The sequence below is a fragment of the Boleophthalmus pectinirostris genome, unplaced genomic scaffold (assembly GCF_026225935.1).
Source record: "Boleophthalmus pectinirostris isolate CB_2022bp ecotype Guang Dong unplaced genomic scaffold, ASM2622593v1 HiC_scaffold_16, whole genome shotgun sequence".
Classification (NCBI taxonomy): Eukaryota; Metazoa; Chordata; class Actinopteri; order Gobiiformes; family Gobiidae; genus Boleophthalmus; species Boleophthalmus pectinirostris.
The window spans coordinates 11355127-11371741 of NW_026571095.1; the positions used below are offsets into that span (position 1 = coordinate 11355127).

Below are 16615 nucleotides of genomic sequence, written 5' to 3' on the forward strand. Positions count from 1 at the left end.
ATACAAACTATTTTTAACAAAAGCTCAAACCATATTTCTTTTCTGTTATATCCAATTGTACAAATAATTCCAAATAAAGTCCCACACAAAAAGGTTTATATTCACAAATTTAAAATTTATTATACCAAATACAGGAACATCTGTGTATCTCTTTTGTGGATATAGTATTTATATTACTGAAGTTGACAGTCATGCCGGTGGTAACAGTTACTGTAGGAGGGAGGTGGGACTATATTGTGTGTCTGCTGCTGCTGTGTGTGTGTGTGTATGTGCATGCATATATCCGTCTAATAGTGTCTTTAAATACAGTGATGACAACGGGACATCACAATCAAACAATGTGGACAATTTCTGTGTTATTCAATTACATGGAATGTCTGGGCTTCAACTGCAATTGCACATTTACATTAGTCTGAGTGCATGGATGTGTGTTCATATTTGTAGGTCTAATATAGAGAGATAGTGACAGCAACCTCACATCCTCCTGCAACTACAACCTTCACCGACAAACAAGTACGCAGTTCCTTAAAAGCATCAGTATACAACATTACTCTTATTTACAGTCATTGGAAAAATCACCATTTCTCTCAGAGAAGATTAGTAAAGTGACTGAGTCACAATAAAGAGTATGCAACTCCTAGGAGTTAGTATTTCAATTTCTACAAAAATTCTATGCCATTTTACAGGCCATGAGCTGTGATTTACTGAAGAAATACAGTATTTAAGTGCCCTATCTACAATAGTTAAGAGTGGTTTCACTGGTGTACCTTTCATCATAGTCACTGATAATAAAAAGATTATGTCTGTTTTTAAAAAGTTTTTCAGCAAAGTCACTGGTTTCACATTAAAAGATATGGTAAGTTTTACAAAACAAACAAACAACCCATGGAACTGTTATCTGTATTAGCAGAGTTGTGGCGAGCTAATGCTATTGCAAAGAGACTAGTGTTGATTATATATCAGCTGGTTGTCTAGTGTAAAAACAAAGCTCCACAGTCTGACGAGGGGCCAGCTGTGGATGTGTCCTTTTCAAAAGGGTTACGCATCATTAAAGGGCTGGTTTGCTTGTTCTACCTCTGCAGGTCTTGGTTAACAACACGTGTTACAGTGCGTAGCTCTGCAGTGAGAGCTGACGGCTGCAGATGGAGCGTCTTGTATGTGCATAGGGCAGCCTCAGATTCTGCTTAGAGCAAGTGGTCCTAGTACTCGATGGGCTATTCATAGAGGGGTGTCATAGTACTTGGGGTGTTGTAGTACTTAGAAGGGGGTGCTGTAGTACTTGGAGAGAGGGGTGTAGTAGTACTCAGAGGACTGATCAGAAGGGGGTATCATAGTACTCGGGTGTTGTAGTACTGCTCAGAGAGGGGTGTCATAGTAGTCTGAGGGCTGCTCCGTGCCGCTGGGCTTCTGCTGCTTCTGCTGATGCTGCTTCATGATCTCCTTCACCTCCTCCTCCAGCTCGGGCGGGATGATGAACTGGTCATCGGGGTCTGGCTGCGCTGGTGCTGTGAAGTACCCGCCGGACTTCTTGGAGGGGGCGTCCGCAGCCACCTCTATCAGGTTGTGGCTCTTCTCCTGTCGCGCCACTGATCCGTTCGCTCTCCTGCTTTTCACTGGCACTTTCCCCAGATCCCCCTGCCACGATTCGTCCCTCTCCAGGCCTTGGTCGCCCTCTGCTATGTCCCCTGCTTCCTCCTGAGGTTCAGGGGTGCTAGGGGGCGGTGGAGGTGGAGGGGGCAGACTGAGCAGAAGGGGGCGCTCTTGGGCTAGCGGCTGTGAGGCCTGGGGCGACTCTGGTTTGAGACAGTGGATATCTGCCTCCACTTCCACACGACTTCCATTTGAGAACACTCCAGCGATGGGTTCCTCATCCTCGCTGTCTAGCCCGTTGTCGGACAGGGCGCTGGAGAAGGTGGCGCTAGAGAGCTGCCTCTGGAATGCCCCCGTCAAGCACGAGGGATGCATCGCACAACAACTGCGCGAGGATGGCAGCTCAGAGCCTGGGTACAAGTACTGACAGGGCTGCATGGAGCTGGGAGGCTGCTGGTGCTGCAGGGACAGAGGGTGGGCCTGGTGGTGCAGCTGGAGGTTCTGGTGATGGGGCTGGTCGTGGAGAAGCACCAGGGAGCTCTGCGGGGGCTCATCTGATGAGGCTGTGGAGCCCACCTCACTGCTCATCTCACTCGTACTGATCTCACTGCTGATCTCGCTGCAGGACGAGGGGGGGACGGGTAGGGAGCCATCCGATGGCCGCTCCTTCATTGGGTTGGTGGCTGAGGGGTAGGGGCCTAACCCGGGGCTAGGAGGGGGCTGTGGGGGGTCTGAGCAGCAGCAGGAGCAGCAGTCTTCGCTCACACTCAGTTGCACTACCACAGCGCTCAGACTGTCCGTGCACCCGTAGCCCTGAGCCAGTGTGCACAGCTTTTTGGCGGCGGCGAGGCCATCGGGCACGTTCCGGACGGCCTCCACCGCCTCCTGGTGAGAAACTGTATCCCACAATCCCCTGCTGCCCAGAATGAAGAATTCATCCTGGGACGTGAGGGTGACTGTCTGCACATGCGGGCAGGGGATCACCGACGGGTACAGGAAGGAGTAGCCCATGATCCGTGTGGAATCTGTCACACCATTCACTTTGTTTTCCTGGAAACAACAAAGAAAATAAATATTAATATGTATATGCTATGAGATTAGAGAACACACAAATACTCCACTCTAACAACTATTAACACAAAACTATTCACTGATGATGTATGCTTTTGTAGAAGTTTTATTGCAAAATGTACTGGGTGTCTAGTTATAACAACATTTTCATTCTGCAAGATGGGTGCTGAATTGAAAAAATACTTATGTCATTACATATAAATGGTGTTATAATATAACTATAGATTTATAGATAAAATTCAACAATTTTATATTTTCCTTGTGGGTTCTTCGGACAAGAGAGAGGGAAAAAATATGGGGATGCCAGCTGCTATCAAGTGTCAGAAAACTCATAGTTGGTACCACTTTATGATAATTACACCTTAATTAATTTTAATAAAGCATGAACAAAGACTCCTAAGAATTATTCAGACTTAGTAACTACTTAATTAAGGTGTTAAAGTTAGGGTATTAATTAGGTTATGTTACAAAGATTTTGTAAACACCATGTCAAAGGGAAATATAATGTTTATTTTTTATCCTCCTGTACCTCTGTGATTATGGCTCTGTGCTGTCTGATCCTTCGGTACTCCTCCTCCAGCCCCACATTGTGCAGCACAGACAGGGGCATGGGCTTTCCGTCACGGCACAGTATGGCCTGGCACTTGCCTACGTTGGCGGCAGTGAGCGTGAAGCAGCCCCCGGGGTCAGTGGGGTCATGGCGGATGTGACACAGAGCAGCTGACCCCCCCAGCTTCTGTCCTGCTGTACCCAATTTCCTACAAAAGATTTAGAAGTCAGTGCTAGCACAAAATGAATAACAACTAAGAATTCAGTTGTATAAAGTATGGCTGTGTGAAGTTAGTGAAGACTGTTAAAATAAACATATACATATATAGAAAACCCACTCTCATACTGTGAACAAGTGAGATGGACTAAATATAACAACTCACTGTTTTTAATATTTATGGCAATAGCTCTGTAGCTCTGATTCACAGGTCAGCAGTTCCACTAAAACACTGCATACTGTTGTTGTGTCCTTTGGCAGTTCACTTAACCCATTTTTCTGCCATGTTTGCATACACTGTCACATGGGTGTTGGTTTCATTTTTGGTTTAATACTTTGTTTCGTTAATACATATTCAAGTAACCCTCAACCCACTTATTAATCTGTCTACATCTCCAAAGTTTAAAATGCTCTGTTACACCTTGTGATGTCACAAAATAGCACTTTTAAAGTTAACAGCTACATTTTACCTTTTGTTCAGTAGAGATCGGTAATTCCAGGACTTAAATCATCCAAAATTATTCTAGTGAACATAGTGGAAAACTTCCTCTATTACCATATGACATCATAAGATGAAACAGAGTGTTTTCTGTTTGAGAGAAGAATTCAGCCTAAATATGCAGGGTTTGTGTGTTAAACATAGGTGAATGAAATAAAACACAACTCCAGGTATTTTTTTATGAGGAAACATTATAACAGAGATCAGAAAGCAGTAATATGCACCATTTAAGATGGGTCATTTCACTTAAAAACAAACAAACAAAAAAAAAACACACACACACACATTCTCTCACTGCTCTAAAATCTATTATTCAACAGCTCTAAACAAATTAACTTGAGCTCACCTCTGCATGACAAGGAAGGTGTTGGTCATGTAGTCCTCCTCACTCTTGGTCTTATGCAGCTCCTCAGCCAGCACGTCATTCATGGTGCACTGGAGCAGGTATGGCACTTCCACATTACGGTCTCCATCAAACACGCCGTACAGAGCCTCGCGGTTTCCACAGAAGCTATTCACCGACAGCGCAGCAACACACAGCCTGAAAATATATGACAAAAGACAAAAGAGTGAGCCGAGAGACTGGCTTACAAAGACACAATAATTGCTTTGTTTGTGTGAGCTATACTTCTATAAATGGAGATGAAGCTTTGTGAGACACTGTGCGACAGAGATGTCACTCAAGTGGCTATGTTTCTTGGATCTTTTGAAAGATAAAATGTAAACTCAATTTCTGAAAAGAGCTTAGATACAAAGGGTATAGATATTTAGACTGCAGAAGTTTGTGAGCCATGTTGTAACAGTTTCAGAAATCAACACTTTGGTTTTATTTACTCTGTTGAGCTTTAGGCTCCCTTCTTTTAGATTTTACATATACCAATTTTAGATAACGCTCACTAAGGCTGAATGATTTTCAAAAAAATATCTAATCATGATTACAGTATTTCAATTGCAATTAGACTTGGAAGTTTTGATAGCAGAATTATATTCCAAAATAGCATTTTAAACATGTGCTGTAGCATATGGATTAGATTTTAAAGAAGACTGAAAAAACGAATAAAAAAAACCAAAAAACATTTCAGAACATGTCTGAACTACATAGTTAGCAGAATTAAAATAAGTAATCATATCACAATAATAACTGCAGTCTTTGCCAAGTACAAGTGTTCAATCGACACACTTTTTTCGCACAATGTGCGTAGGCCTCTCACGATAACAAATTTTGAAGTACAATATATTACTGAAATAAATATAGACGATAAATAATAATGCTGAAACTAATTTATGCCACTGACACAACAACCCAAGAGCAGATTTAAACCACAAAAACAATTCTAAATATACAATATTCTTAAAACATCATGAGGTGCAATAAATAAACAGAATGAAACACTTTAGTACTTAGTTTGCATCTGTAATGAGTCAAAGAAGTTATTAATTCAACTTCATACAGCTCACATCTGATCATATAGCCAAAGAATAATAAGTAAATATTAATAAATAAAATTTCCAGTAGTGCAAATAAAATGTACATTCGATCATATACTGAACGCTAATATACCAATTATTCTGACAGGACTACATAGTACTTTTTTTTGCAAATCACCCAACATATTGTTAATGTTTACTGAAAATACATGAAGCTTGCAGGAGACCATTGCATATTGTTATTTAATTCACAGTTTCTTTTAGAACCTGCATCACACATACAAAACATAAAACCTTATTCTTATTTCCCATGTGCCAATATTGGCCACTTATCTGGTATTGAACACAAGTGTGGGTGATTCATACATTCAATATTTCCCTGATTTGAGTCATTGTGGCGTGGACAATGCGTGCAGTCAGATCGTTAGTCAGAGTTGGTTGGCCGAGTGCGATTCTGAATGCTGTTTTATCCTCTACTCACTTGTTCTTGACGCCTGAGGCCTCCGTGTAACCATGGCTCCACACAGCAGGCCCACCAGACGCCTCATTCGAAGAAAAGGTCGGGGGCGGATCAATGCGGAAGCAACGGATATTACTGTAAAAAGGGCAAAGCATAAAACAACAAAAGTGAAATCCAGTGCGTCATCTGAAAGCCTTTAAATCGATAGGATGGTTTTATGTTCTAATTGTACAATGTAGGCTGAATGCAAGATTGTGATATGGTTGTATTTCAGACAATATTACACGTTCTAGGTCTATAATGCTGATAATAATGATGAAATAGTCTTCTACAGCTATTTCAAAGCTATATAGTATTTCGTTCATGTCACAAACTTGCAGGTAAACAATTTCTTACAGCCAATCTTGCCAATCAATATACCAATATATATCAAATTTAAATGAGACCACAGTGATAACAACAACATTTTAAGACTATAGTATAATTAGCAGAAATATTTTATTTTCATTTGGTTTTAAAGAGCTCAGGATTCAACATCATGTCATTACATTACTAGCAGATGTGCCAGATGTCCATAGAAAAACAATATTATAAAAAATATATATAAAATATATTAAAAAGTAAACAAAATATATGTGGAACAAACCAACTGGTTGTTGGGTAATTATATTTATCACATTTTAGTGTCAGAATACTTTGGAATGTTGCTAATTTTAGTATTTAACATCTCATCCCCCCCTTGTTTAAACATTTGACTAAGTATAACAAACTGTAGATAAAAGGTCCAAATTAATATTCAGTTATATGACCCAGGTATTACTACGTCACATCACAGTCACACTTAGACAAAGTAACTTAAATGTCTTGCCCAAAGACACAATCCATTAGTCACTAACCCCTGAGTCACGGCTGCCCCTAAACATAAACATAGAAATATACTAACTGTTTTAAGTTTTGCATTAAGAGTTAAAGAATGACGCAGGATGAAGAATGCACTGGAGAGGAGTAGGATTTGGAATTTTTTTTTGGCTCCGATACAATACCGATATAACAGCCGATATATTATGTGATGTAAAACTTCACAGCAAATCTTCAACTCAAATACTGGTCGGGCACTAGAGAGGTGTGAAGGTCAACTACCACTAGACAAAATAGTGTCAAAGTGAAGGGCCCTAGATAAGCAGAGAGGTCACACAGCATAGCTTAAAGAGGAGAGGTGTATGCAAGCAGAGAGTTAGAATAAAATGAAACATGCTCAAGACCGAGGTGAAGCGAGCTGTGGGCAAAGTAATAGAACTGGAGGTGCCACAGTGTCAAATGTTGAGTGACAAGGATGGATGTCATGAGTATATACGTGGGACAGGTTGTGTTAAATGTAAGGGAGATACAGTCAGACAGAAATGGTTGGAGAGATAGAAAAAATGTAAAAAGTAAGCAGTAGAGATGGGATGATATTCATGTTTTTTGTTTGTTTTGAAGAATGGAGTGTGGATCATCTAGAATAAGAAAAATCCATTGAAAGTCCATTGCAATGACTGTGAAACTTGAGCCTCAGCCAAGACATTTCATAGTTTGATTTTCTAACGTTCCATTGGTTACGTAGATGAACAATTGTGCCGTCTGTTGTGATTTTGGGTTAGTAAAAGCATTTACTGAATTGAATTTAGACATTTTTGAATTGAAAAATATGATTATCTTTATCCAGAGAATCCCCTAAAATACTGAGTTAATATTATTTTTTATATATTGCCAAACTCTAATAGGTAATAGATAGTAGTAGTACATAGACAGAGGAAGTCTACAGGTAAGTCTATAGATATAGAAATCTTTCAGTATATGTAGTCAAAGGTGAAAGAGTTGGAGTAATAAAAGAAGGTGCAAATGAATCACTGTTTCCTACATCTAGTTATAGATGGCATTTTTAGTTAGTAACAAAAATAGTCAATGAACTATTAAAAAATAAAGCAGTACAAAAATGAATGTACTCTATATTAAGCGACTAAAAACATGTCATACTTGAGCTGTTCTAAGGTCTTGTGGTCCAGGTTGAGGCGAGGGTTCCCAGTCAGGTCCAGCTCTTGTAGTTTTGGCGGCAGATTCTCCGGCAGAGTGATCTCGCTCAACTCATTACAGCTGAGGTCCACACACTGGCACAAACAAGAAATACATTATAAATACAAAATATATTTCTGGACTCAATATATGATTTTGCACATTTAATTTCCTAGTTCTTTGATACCCACTCCTGGCCACATGCATTGTCCCACTGAGTTAAAATTTTAACCAGCAGTGCAAAATCAAAGCTTGAATAGAGCAGAGTAATGCGTACATAACCACTGGGGAGTTGATACAATGAAATGTGGGGGATTCATTGTATTCACCATAACATGCAAAAAACTTCCTGTGGGCCTGTGGGAATATTAATATCCACAATGCAAATCATATTTGACTTCTTAAATCTCTATAGAGAAACAAAAATTACTTTATGAAAGTTATTAAAAGTACACAAAAACATTATATAGATAACTCAACCAAAAAAGTCAATTAAATCATTGCTTGAAGAGGGTCAGACAATAGTCCAAGCAGTTGCCAGGGCGGTTGAATCTCCACTGGCTGCTTGTCTGGAGAAAGTGTTTATCAGTGTAAACACTTCTCTGGAGCATCTCATCACTGGGTTGTACAAGGAGATTGATGATGGTCCTCAGGTCATCATGGGAGGACAAGTCGGAAAACAGCTGACAGCCTAATGCCCTCTCCCAGGCCGCAGCCCAGGGCTCACATCTCCAGGGTCTCGGACAGGGGACCATCCAGGGTCACCTAATCATGTGCATGCCCTGTTCTAGGTATGAGAAGTGGCCTCCACAGCCAAAGTCGATCAGCTTGACTTTAAATGGCTGCTCTTAGTGGTTGACCAACATAATAATATCGGGTTTCAGGTCACCTTGAAGGACTTGAGCTTCCTTCAGTGCTTTAAAAGCTACAAGGAGGTAGCGCAGGACGGTCCGTGGAGAGCTTGTGCAGGCTACAGTCCAGTATTTCATACACAATGCAGTGGCACTCCTCACAAGTGAAGTGCTCAATGTACTTGATGATGTGCATCTGGTCAGGGTCAATGTTCCTCAGATGCTGGATGATGTTTGGCTACATTTGCATCGCATAAGCATCTTGAAACACTGACCAAACTATCTAAATCTAAATATATCTAGAACTAAACTATCTACTAAACTATCCTAAACTTTTACATACAAAAATGCCATTAGTTACTGAGTATACATTATATCATAGAGGGCTCTTATGGCTTTATTGCAAACTTTCTTCAGATCTGGCAACAGTATATTTCCAAAAAATATTATTTAATTCAAACCTGTTTACGTCATATCTGTTTGGAAAAAGTTTTGAAAAAGTTATTGTTAAAACTCATACACATGTACTGTTTTTAATTTTATGATCGGATCAGGTCAGCTACCTTCTTGTCTAATTGAGGATGTTTAAGCTTTTGTCTAATATTTTCCACAGCAAACATATTTATAATGTATTTATTCAATTTCAACATGTTTATATTGATTTTTTTTTTTCAGTTCTCCACAGATCTGACCTGTACCTTGGCCTTGGCTTCACGAGCTTGTCTCCATGGAGATAGATAGGTTTAATGCCATATGAGATGAGCAGAGATGTTACATAGTACACACATAGACTGTAGATATAAATGGCCATAGCTAATTCACTAGCTGCTGCCTTCCAAATTGGAAGTGAACATGGGGGTGATTCTGGCTCCATCGATTATGATCCAAACTGTCTTTACATAGAAAAATGTTTGTATTAAGCCACTCTACATGATCCTGGCAGTTTTAATCTGCTATTTTGTCTGTAAATTCCTATTCGTAACATGGCTCCAAATTCACCCCAAAACTGCTAGCATCATGAGCTTCATTTGACTGGAGCAGAGCACTGTGGTTGACATCACACTCGCTTAATATGTGTATGGGTAAACCAATAAAAATATATTAATACACTAGTAAAGGATACATTGGTATAAAGATTTACAGTCATTACCCAATATCAAGCTGTTTTCTGCATCTATCTATATATTCTCTTTCCCAACAGAGGCATTTAATAGTGTATAGTAGTATATTTCTCCTAACAGGGCTACCACCGTCTCCGGCTTACTTTCATGTCCATGAGCTGCATGACCTCGGGGAAGACCTCGATGGCGTTGGAGTGGGCGATAAGCGTGTGCATACGTCTGCAGTTCAGGATGGTCGTGGGCACAGTCTTCAACATGTTTCCACTCAGGTCCACCTCCTCCAGCTCCTCCAACTTGGCCATTTTACTTGAACAAAGATACAAACAATTACAGTCAGACCGTGTTTGTTTCGTGATATGGATTTTGCTTAAATTCAATAAACAGAAATCGCAGTTGTTGTTTATTTGCAGTGTACAGTATAGGTATTGACTTCTCTGTAAATGTGCATTATGTAACTTTTCTGTTGGAGTATTTGCCATTTGTTTGTCTCCATGAAGATGTCATTTCTTTGCCTATAATGTAATGTTTCACAGTACAGCATTAAACTTATCCAAGCTTATCTGACTCCACTAGAGCAAGGTACAAGTCAGATCTGTGGATAGGGACACCAGGTATTTTATAGTGATTAAAACATGCTCGACTGAATAAATGCAAAATAGATCCATACTGTGTAACATTTCAGGCTAAACAATTATATCTCCATTGAGACAAGTAAGTGGTGGACCCTCAAACCAGAAAAGTTACATAGTGCTTCTTTAATATGAGAATACAAATCTCTGCCTTCTATGGGAATATTTTAACTTATAGAAGAAAAAAAAGTCTGGAAAAAGTACATTTATGGTCTCTAAAAGCAGCAGATAAACACTTAAAGTGATAAAAATATATTCTGATCATTAATGAATATGAGTAATAAAAGAAGGTGCAAATGAATCACTGTTTTCCTACATCAAGTCCTTTTATAGTTGATAACAAAAATAGTCAATGAACAATGCAAAGATAAAACAGTATAAAAATGAATACACTATATATTAAGCAACAAAAAATGAGGTCATAATAGAGCTGTTCTGAGGTTTTGTGGTCCAAGTTGAGGCGAGGGTTCCCAGTCAGGTCCAAAAAAGCTAGTAAATTGTCTTGTATTCAGATGGTGTTTACCTTGCAGGGAAAGTTTGGAGGTGGTTGTAGGCCATGTGCAGTACTCGCAGGTGGGTATGCCCGGTCAGCATGGGCACACATTTGTCTGTGAGGCGGTTATTCGTCAGGTAAAACTCCTGCAGGATGCTGTGGCTCTCCTCGGACAGGGTGGAGGGGGGCAGGTGCTCCAGCTTGTTGGCCGATGCGTTCACACACCGTAAGCTGAAATGCACAAATAATACAAACGTGAAAATCTTTCCTTTGACATGAATGGTATGGTGGGTGAGATGATTAGTAGACCTTTCTACAAAAATTCAAGCTGAAATTCTCCAGTAATAGGCTACTAATGTGAAAATCTCTCCAGTGACATGAATAGCATTGTAGCTTTGATGATTAGTATATTTTCTCTTTATAAAAAATTCAAATAAAAAGTACAGCTCTTGTTCCTGTGTATGTTCACTGGAGCAGAACATTTTAAACAACATTTCAGAATATATTTTAAGTGCATTTCCTCTTATAGCAACACAGAGATCTGGCTGATGTCATGGAAATGGAAAGTTAAAGCCATACTTTGAAACAATCTCTATGGAAATAGAGTAAGAGTTAGGTTTGTGGAGATGCAAACCTGCTCACAGTAAGGATGCATGTTTTTCTATGTCTTTGTGTTTATTCAACATATTTTAGTCTAGTTTTTGGCTAAAGTTACGAAGTGTGGCTTTAAGTTCATTTCAAAGGTTCTAGTCTATGATTTAGAAACAAAACTAAAGTAGGTTTATAACTGGTAAGGCAAACTAATATTAGTAGTGGTTATGTAAAAGAAAAAAAACAGATTAATTCCTCGTACATCATTGTTAGGATATTAGTTTATAATATTGCAATAAATAAAGTACAATTTTAGGCAGTTCACCGTCTGCTTTCATACTGTTTTTCAATAGATTTAAACAAACTTTATTGATCCAGGGATCAATAATAATAACAAAAAAGATTAATACATTTTAAATCAGTAGCAAAAACAGCAAGAGATTGGGGTCAAATAAGGCATAATTATATAAATGTATGTGTAAGTAAAAATAAAATAAAACATAAAAATAAATCTATACAGTGAAGTAATATCAGACAAACAAGTTTCAAATAAAATGCATAATTACTTCCTGTGTCATTATTACCTCTCCGATTTGAGGAACAGGTTGCAGGGCAGCTCCACCAGCTGATTGTGCTGTACATCCAAAACCTCCAGCAGAGGGCGCTCCACTCTGTCCGGTAGCCTCTGCAGCTGATTATGTCCTGCACTCAGCTTCCTCACACTGTTGCTGCATAACAACCTGTGGCAATAAAAAACATGACATAATGATAAACGATATAGACTGGACTCCATAATACATCACCGTAATGCCTTGTCATAACTTGCAATTTGGCGCTCCATAAAAAGTCACTTAGAATTACCAAACGCTTAATATAATGTGTTTTACGTCTAAATATCCTGGCAGACAAAACACTGGGTAAAACATGAGCTGATAAAGAGGACAGGACAAAGGTGTAATGCTGGCTATGCTTAAAAAAGAAAACGCAGCGCCTCTAGTGGAACCTGCAGTAGAAATTCATCATTCTGACACTCAGGTAGAAAATAAACGGGCAGACAATGAAGGGATGATGTGGACTAGAAAAAACGTTAAGTTATAGGTGGCTTTAAAAATACAAAGAAGTAGTTCCACATTCGAAACTGACCTTCTGAGAGGCTATATAAAGAGGTTACAGGGCTATCGTTGTGATTTATGGAGCTCTGTGGGGGAGAGATGACGGCTTGGTTGGCAGAGTGTACTGGGAATAATGCATTGGCGTATTCCTTTTATAGGCTTCGTCCACATGGATACGAGAGGGGCAGAGAGAGGCTTACCGCGCGGGCAGCTCCGTGATGAGGTTGTGGCTCACGTCCAGGACTTCCAGCTTCTTGGCTTCGCACAGCCACTCCGGCAAACACTCCATACGATTCCTGTAGGGGACAAATGAGCGGTAAGCAAGATAAATGAAGTGAGGTGCTGTAAGGATACAAGTTTACAAGTGTCCTGGAACTAAATTTAGGTTTCAGTGTGGAAGTCGTTTATTGGTTACTAACAGTGACTCAGGGATGTATGAGGGATCCAGGCCTGTTTAACACAGCAATTGAGGGGATACCTTAATAACTGTATTTATTGTATTGCATTTTCATACAATTCATACTTATTTATGACCATCATTTGGAATATATTTACAGTTTTTTACATGACTTTATGGCCAAATCAAGTACAAATTTTAGTATGCAGAAGTGTAAAAAATTTTACTTGCAAATTTTTGTAGCATTCTTGTTGGCTACTGTCCAATTGTTTCAAAACATTATTTACGGCAATATGAGACCTAACATAAAGTTTAAAGATCCTCTGAGTAGCTATTTGGGTGGAGGGTCTGTCCTTATAGCTTGTAGTTATTGCTTTGCTTTGAATGTTCCACAGTATAGCATTTAACTTCTCTCTCTTGCTTTTCAGTTCAATTACAGGTGCTTTTATTGCTCAAAAATACCATGAAAAACCTTTTCACAGATCTGACCTGTTACTTGGACTAGTGGTGTCACCTGTTTGTATCCAAGAATGATCAGTTTAATTCCAGGCAAAGTAAGTATATTGGTATACTATCACTGTATGTTTTCTTAAGTGCAAAGAACAATTATAAAGTACCATATTTTTTGGACAATAAGTCGCACTTTTTTTCAAGGTTTGGGTGGTCTTGCAACTTATACTGTGGTGCAACTTATTTATTAAACTTTTCACACCGATAGCTGGGAGAGGGCGCTCTAGGCTCGTTTGTCAGTATCTAGTACTACTATTACTCCTGTACCACTGTCACTTCACACTCTACTGCGCATGCCTCTTGTAAAAAAAGCCGCTGTCTCACTGCAAATAGTGAAATATTCAGCCGAAAACGGTAATCGAGCAGCAGAAAGAAAGTTTGGAGTGAGCGAGAAACTTGTGACTGACTGTTGGAAAGCTGGGATGGACAGTACAGCTTCACGGAGGGTGCACCATGTAACTTTCCTGGAAGTCACTGGATTAATCGACAAAGCCTGAACTTCAATGAAAATCGAAAATCATCCTGTCGGGATTCAGAAAGACCGGAATAATTTTAACTAGAACTGATGCTGAGTCTGACGACAGCTACGCAGGAGAGGAAGCCGCGCGCTGTTTACATCATGGATCTATGGTTTATCTCCAGAGAATTGGAGTGAGATCGTGAGTTTGGTATGTTATATGTGATGTTGTTTAGGCTATAATTATCTGAATAACTGTTAATATATTACGTTAACATATTAACAGTTAACATATTCTGTTGTTTACTATAACTTGCTTTTCAAGATAAAATGTTGTTTCCTGGTCTCTGATTTTACAAAATACATTTCCCCAAAAACTGTGACTTATAGTATGGTGTGACTTATATATGTTTTTTTTCTTCTTCACTGCGCATTTTTTGGCTGGTGCAATTTATACTCCGGAGTGATTTATAGTCCGGAAAATACGGTAATCTGACAAATATATTGTAAGCCACAGTCGAAGTAAGAATAATTGATCCTGCAATTACAACAATGCAAAACTAAAGCAGATTTTCTGTATCTCGGGTCACATTGTCATTGCATCTGTACATAATTAGTGTTATGTAAGCATTTAGAAACATAGGGGTCCAAACAAATGCCATGATATAATAATACATGATTAATCGCTTGTTACTTGACTAGCTTTAGGGCATATGCGGCTAGCTGGGCACACAGCATGCTTTGTAATCACTAATGTTGGTATTTATTCATTTGACTTGTCACAAACGTCTGAACTTTGACCTTTGCCCAATAGGGTTACACTTCCAGCTCTATAAAATCAAATAGCTATTGCTTCATTGGCTATTTGCGGTTTTATAGTTATAGCGACTGATAAAAGACACATAAAAGATACTAGCCTTGAAATTTTCCTGATTTAAAAATGTTGACTTACTATCTACTGTAAATATTATGGGGTATCTAATGTTATTAAATAGAATAACATCACGCAAAGGGCCACTTAGTTAAATAGTAACTGCTTTGTGAGTTAACAAGTAACTAGGCTTTCTAAGATCTGTTTGATGTTTCCCGTGTAGTTTGGGAAATCTATGTTAGTTGCATGTTTACACAAGAATGCTCCTTCAGTTTGCTTTGAGGCCAGCGTGGGCTACATTATTTATTTGTGCAGGGATTTCTCCTCACCTCGAGATGTCCATGTAACTGAGATTGGAGGGGACCGGCGTGACATCCAGTTGGCGCAGCTCTGTTGGGGGAAGAATGCAAACACATTAACCTAGAGCAAGGGCAGAGTGGTACAGGCACACCGGTACAAGAGGGGCTTTTGGAGGGATGGCAGAGAGGTACAGGCACACCGGTACAAGAGGGGTATTCGGAGAGGGACAGGGGCAGCGGGCAGGAGAACGGGCAGCGCAGTACAGGTACAAGGTACAAGAGGGGCATTTATTGGAAGGGAGGCGTATTGGACAGAAGGACAGCCACCGTGGCACAGTCACAGCGGCACAGAGGCATTTTAAGGTGCTGAGAGAATTGAGTGTGAATGATGATACAGAATTTTTATGATGATCTGGTCATTATAAAGACATTCTCTTTGTATAGTCCAATGAGGTGCATTTGGTCTTCCAACTCTGAGGAAGACCGCTACTGAGCAGTCGAAAGTCAGGTATGAAAATAAACTCTTGGTCTGTAAAAATAATCTAAAAACATACAACTCTTGGCATGTTTCATTATATTAACTATAACATCAACTTGCTCAAGGACTACAGGTGGAAATTAGCACTGGTGCTACAACCCGGTACAATGCATCTCTCCTGTGTAAGGTTAATGTATATTGTGCACTGTCCCTGTCTCATTAAATAAACTAAACTAAATTTGGAGGAGTGGAGAGACGGGAAGAGCAGTACAGGCACACTGGTACACGAGGGACATTTGAAGGGGAGGTGGGGGGGGGGCGATGGGAGGACGGGCACAGCGGTATAGGGATAATGACAGCAATGAGACTGCAGCATTCACACTCTACTCCAACAGACTGTCAGACGCATGATGACAGGGCACAGACAATATGAGTCACACTCAAGACACATGAGAGATCACCTTCACATACACAGTAATTAGGACGAGTCTATCAATCATGACAAATAAAACAAGCTCTAAATAAAAGCATATTTAACAAAGTCGACTGGATTGTGCTCTCTAAATTAGTAGTAATGTTTTACCCTTATCAATTAGAATACAGACCTTTCCATCATTAGGTCAAGCAAGGAGACTGGAGTAATAATAGTGATAGAGTAATGATGTAAGTACGGCTCTACAAATCCCGGATTGATCCCCAGTAGGGATGAAATATAATTATTAGTTGTAAGTTACTATCAATAATGCACAACAAAGCAGTAAGTCATATATTTAGCTGGTAGCAAGTAACAAATCACTAGAACACATTTACATCTATAACTTCTTTTCTTTTTTTAATCAAAATTACTTTATTATTATTATTATTATTATTATTACTTTTTCAGTATTTTTTTAATGAAATATTACTTATATTATGGTCACTGGATGTTAGATTAGGTAGG

The 16615-nt window shown here is 39.3% G+C and overlaps 1 protein-coding gene across 1 annotated transcript in view; it reads right to left on the bottom strand.

The window, feature by feature from the left end:
• Positions 1-94: 94 nt before the first annotated feature.
• Positions 95-16615, bottom strand: part of phlpp1 (PH domain and leucine rich repeat protein phosphatase 1) — an 89927-nt gene continuing 73406 nt past the window's right edge. The window contains exons 8-17 of the mRNA XM_020921702.2: positions 15228-15288; positions 12864-12959; positions 12136-12291; positions 10991-11191; positions 9982-10144; positions 7831-7961; positions 5836-5949; positions 4273-4467; positions 3191-3419; positions 95-2640 (exon numbers count right to left, since the gene is read on the bottom strand). Coding sequence (XP_020777361.2) covers positions 1357-2640; positions 3191-3419; positions 4273-4467; positions 5836-5949; positions 7831-7961; positions 9982-10144; positions 10991-11191; positions 12136-12291; positions 12864-12959; positions 15228-15288 — 2630 coding nt within the window. The 3' untranslated portion in view covers positions 95-1356. The remainder of the gene's footprint in view (positions 2641-3190; positions 3420-4272; positions 4468-5835; positions 5950-7830; positions 7962-9981; positions 10145-10990; positions 11192-12135; positions 12292-12863; positions 12960-15227; positions 15289-16615) is intronic.